General features: G+C 51.8%; 1 protein-coding gene across 1 annotated transcript; it reads left to right on the top strand.

Annotated features, from left to right (window-relative positions):
• LOC123509744 (glycine-rich cell wall structural protein 1.8-like) lies at positions 1-4,359 on the top strand. The gene is made up of 2 exons (XM_045264264.1): positions 1-36; positions 2,006-4,359. The coding sequence occupies exons 1-2, from the start codon at positions 34-36 to the stop codon at positions 4,067-4,069; spliced, it is 2,067 nt and encodes a 688-aa protein (XP_045120199.1). The 5' UTR covers positions 1-33; the 3' UTR covers positions 4,070-4,359.
• The last annotated feature ends 600 nt before the right edge of the window (positions 4,360-4,959 follow it).

The following is a 4,959-nucleotide window of genomic DNA, read 5'->3' as shown; positions in this document are numbered from 1 at the left end:
TTCCTCAGGCGATTGCAAACAGCTAGCAGCACAATGGTGAGATAAAGGCAGGCTTTCTTCCTCTCTCTCTCTCTCTCTCTCTCTCTCTCTCTCTCTCTCTCTCTCTCTCTCTCTTGAAAACTATATACATATTTTTTTTTTTTACTGTTTTCTATTTTTAGTAGTTTTTGATTTTTTTTTTCGTTTTAATCATTAATAATCATTTAGTTTAATTCAAAAGTTCATTTCAGTATAAAAAAGAATGGTTTGTGAAATTTGTTATTGTAAATAACCCGTTTTCTTTAAGTGTTCATTGTTATTAAGTTGATTCATCCACCCATCCATATGTTTATTCATTTATATTGCATTTATTCTCATTTATTAGTGTAACGTTCATTCATCGCTTTCATCCTCTCAGTCTTATTATTTTTTTTCCTTATTCATCTTCGTCTTCATCATTATCATTTCTTTTCTTTCTTAATGACTGTTGATGTTGTTCTTTTCTTCTTCCTTTTCTCATTTTTCTTCAAAGTTTTAGACAATTTACAAATATCTAACTATCTTTGTTTTATTTCTGAAAATAAAGCAATGAGGAAGGTTGTGTGTGTGTGTGTGTGTGTGTGTGTGTGTGTGTGTGTGTGTGTGTGTGTGTGTGTGTGTGTGTGTGTGTGTGTGTTTTATTACTGTCATTGCTATTTAACTCTAAACTTTTCCTCTTCCTCCATTTCTTCCTTAGCGCTTCTCCCATTCTCTTCTCCCCTCCTTCTCTCTCTCTCTCTCTCTCTCTCTCTCTCTCTCTCTCTCTCTCTCTCTCTCTCTCTCTCTCTCTCTCTCTCTCTCTCTCTCTCCTCTTTTATCATCTTCCCTCAAGCTTTTTTCCTTTTCTCTCCCTACATGACAGAGCACACACACACACACACACACACACACACACGTCCGGTAGCTCAGTGGTTAGAGCGCTGGCTTCACAAGTCAAAGGACCGGTGTTCGATTCCCCGGCCGGGTGGAGATATTTGGGTGTGTCTCCTTTCACGTGTAGCCCCTGTTCACCTAGCAGTGAGTAGGTACGGGATGTAAATCGAGGAGTTGTGACCTTGCTGTCCCGGTGTGTGGTGTGTGCCTGGTCTCAGGCTTATCCGAAGATCGGAAATAATGAGCTCTGAGCTCGTTCCGTAGGGTAACGTCTGGCTGTCTCGTCAGAGACTGCAGCAGATCAAACAAATAGTGAAACACAATATTTACGAAAGGTGCTTGGTTTCCTTTTGCACCTCTTTATCATTAAGGCTGGTATACATTAAACATTTTATTTATCTTACCATACAATTCTCTCTCTCTCTCTCTGTCTCTCTCTCTCTCTCTCTCTCTCTCTCTCTCTCTCTCTCTCTCTCTCTCTCACCGCACATCGTCAAGTCAACAGGGGACCAAATAACAGCAGATTTGTTGCTCCTAGGAGGCCGGTTGAGTTAATCTACACTGTGACGAGTCTATTAAGCCACAAACCCACAAACCCCACGCCACCTTCTCCTTACACTCCGCTGCGGTTTTCCACTCTTCCACACACACACACACACACACACACACACACACACACACACACACACACACACACACACACACACAATTATTATTCCATCTACTTTATCTATTATATCTGAAAATCGAATATGCCACAAATGATACGATGGTGATAATGGTGGTGGTGGTGGTGGTGGTGGGAATGACTCAGCACATCATGGAACGCGAACAAACAGACGCGGAGGATGACACAACAGTTAGCCCCAGCCCTCCCAACACCTCCCATACCTGTAAATCTTTCCCCACCATCTCTCTTCCCTTTCTCCTCCTCTCCTCATCACTCCAGCGACAACCATTCCTTCGTCTTTCCTCTTCGTTTTTTCTTACTTCCTTTTACATATTGACACCTACCCTTGCCTCACTATAAAGTACTGGTGGTGGTGGTGGTGGTGGTGGTGGTGGTGGTGGTGGTGGACAGTGCCATATTTCCCTTCCTCCTTTCCCCACACAGAGGCTGGCGGTGGTGGCCCTGGCCACGGCCCTCATCCTGGCGCCCTCCCTGGGCAGACCTCACGTCAGCAGCTTCTCCTCAAGTAGTTTTGGAGGAGGCGGAGGACACGGTGGAGGCACGGCTGTCAGCACTGGTTCCAGTGGAGGCTACGGTGGAGGAGGATCAGGTGGAGGAGGCTCTGGTGGAGGCTACGGTGGAGGAGGATCAGGTGGAGGAGGCTCTAGTGGAGGCTACGGTGGAGGAGGATCAAGTGGAGGAGGCTCCGGTGGAGGCTACGGTGGAGGAGGATCAGGTGGAGGAGGTTCTGGTGGAGGCTACGATGGAGGAGGGTCAGGAGGAGGAGGCTCCGGTGCAGGCTACGGTGGAGGAGGATCTGGTGGAGGAGGATCCGGTGGAGGCTACGGTGGAGGAGGATCTGGTGGAGGAGGCTCCGGTGGAGGCTACGGTGGAGGAGGATCTGGTGGAGGAGGCTCCGGTGGAGGCTACAGTGGAGGATCAAGTGGAGGAGGATCCGGTGGAGGCTACGGTGGAGAATCAAGTGGAGGAGGATCCGGTGGAGGCTACGGTGGAGGAGGATCTGGTGGAGGAGGCTCCGGTGGAGGCTACGGTGGAGGAGGATCAGGTGGAGGAGGCTCCGGTGGAGGCCACGGTGGAGGAGGATCAGGTGGAGGAGGCTCCGGTGGAGGCTACGGTGGTGGATCAGGTGGAGGAGGCTCTGGTGGAGGCTACGGTGGAGGAGGATCAGGTGGAGGAGGCTCCGGTGGAGGCTACGGCGGTGGATCAGGTGGAGGAGGCTCTGGTGGAGGTGGAGGAGGATCAGGCGGAGGAGGCTCCGGTGGAGGCTACGGTGGTGGATCAGGCGGAGGAGGCTCTGGTGGAGGCTACGGTGGAGGAGGATCAGGTGGAGGAGGCTCCGGTGGAGGCTACGGTGGTGGATCAGGTGGAGGAGGATCTGGTGGAGGTTACGGTGGAGGAGGATCAAGTGGAGGAGGCTCCGGTGGAGGAGGATCAGGTGGAGGAGGCTCCGGTGGAGGCTACGGTGGTGGATCTGGTGGAGGAGGCTCTGGTGGAGGCTACGGTGGAGGAGGATCAAGTGGAGGAGGCTCCGGTGGAGGCTACGGTGGAGGAGGATCAGGTGGAGGAGGCTCCGGTGGAGGCTACGGTGGTGGATCTGGTGGAGGAGGCTCTGGTGGAGGCTACGGTGGAGGAGGATCAAGTGGAGGAGGCTCCGGTGGAGGCTACGGTGGAGGAGGATCAGGTGGAGGAGGCTCCGGTGGAGGCTACGGTGGAGGAGGATCAAGTGGAGGAGGCTCCGGTGGAGGCTACGGTGGTGGATCTGGTGGAGGAGGCTCTGGTGGAGGCTACGGTGGAGGAGGATCAAGTGGAGGAGGCTCTGGTGGAGGCTACGGTGGAGGAGGATCAGGTGGAGGAGGCTCCGGTGGAGGCTACGGTGGTGGATCTGGTGGAGGAGGCTCTGGTGGAGGCTACGGTGGAGGAGGATCAGGTGGAGGAGGCTCCGGTGGAGGCTACGGTGGTGGATCTGGTGGAGGAGGCTCTGGTGGAGGATACGGTGGAGGAGGATCAGGTGGAGGAGGCTCCGGTGGAGGCTACGGTGGTGGATCTGATGGAGGAGGCTCTGGTGGAGGCTACGGTGGAGGAGGATCAAGTGGAGGAGGCTCCGGTGGAGGCTACGGTGGAGGATCAAGTGGAGGAGGATCAGGTGGAGGCTACGGTGGAGGAGGATCTGGTGGAGGAGGATCCGGTGGAGGCTACGGTGGAGGAGGATCTGGTGGAGGAGGCTCCGCTGGAGGCTACGGCGGAGGAGGATCAGGTGGAGGAGGCTCCGGTGGAGGCTACGGTGGAGGATCTGGTGGAGGAGGCTCCGGTGGAGGCTACGGTGGAGGAGGATCAGGAGGAGGCTCTGGTGGAGGCTACGGTGGAGGATCTGGTGGAGGAAATGGAGGAAGAAATGGATACGAAGCCAAAGCCACTGTGAGCTTCAACTTGAAAAGAAAGACTGGGGGAGGTGGAGGCTCCGGTGGATCGCGCGGCTACGGCAAGTGATCCTCAGGGAATGTCAACCCAAACACCAACAAGGAAATCTAAAAACGATAATGAAGGATGAAGATAATGATGGTAATGAAAAAAGAATATAATCCTTCCTTACACACACACACACACACACACACACACACACACACACACACACACACACACACACACACACACACACACACACACATACACACACACAAACATACAGATACTCCAATATCCTTGATGATCCTGTTCTTGTACATATAGTTACGAATTACTGTGTATATCTGTTGGCTAAATACATTTTATTCATTTACTGTTTTTACAATCTTTTACTCATTACCACAAAGAAAGGAGGAAAAGATGGAAGGAAGGAAAGAAGGGAGGAAAAGAAGGAAAGGAAAGAAGGAAAGAAGGAGAGAAGAAACAAAGAAATAAAGGAGGGAAGGAAGGAAGCAACGAAGGTGTAGGAGTATTACTTAAATAGTAACGTAGGAAAACACCTAACACTACTAATACACACACTTTACACTCTAATACACCTGACAGCCACGCTTATCCACAATACTCAGAAGGGTTGCACCCACACCGAGGAGAGGACACACACACACACACACACCGGCCCGGTAGCTCAGTGGTTAGAGCGCTGGCTTCACAAGCCAGAGGACCGGGGTTCGATTCCGCGGCCGGGTGGAGATATTTGGGTGTGTCTCCTTTCACGTGTAGCCCCTGTTCACCTAGCAGTGAGTAGGTACGGGATGTAAATCGAGGAGTTGTGACCTTGTTGTCCCGGTGTGTGGTGTGTGCCTGGTCTCAGGCCTATCCGAAGATCGGAAATAATGAGCTCTGAGCTCGTTCCGTAGGGTAACGACAGGCTGTCTCGTCAGAGACTGCACCAGATCAAACAGTGAATTACA

Source organism: Portunus trituberculatus, chromosome 27 (assembly GCF_017591435.1).
Source record: "Portunus trituberculatus isolate SZX2019 chromosome 27, ASM1759143v1, whole genome shotgun sequence".
Taxonomy (NCBI): Eukaryota; Metazoa; Arthropoda; class Malacostraca; order Decapoda; family Portunidae; genus Portunus; species Portunus trituberculatus.
The sequence above is the reverse complement of the archived record's forward strand: the minus strand, read 5'-3'. Positions and strand labels throughout refer to the sequence as shown.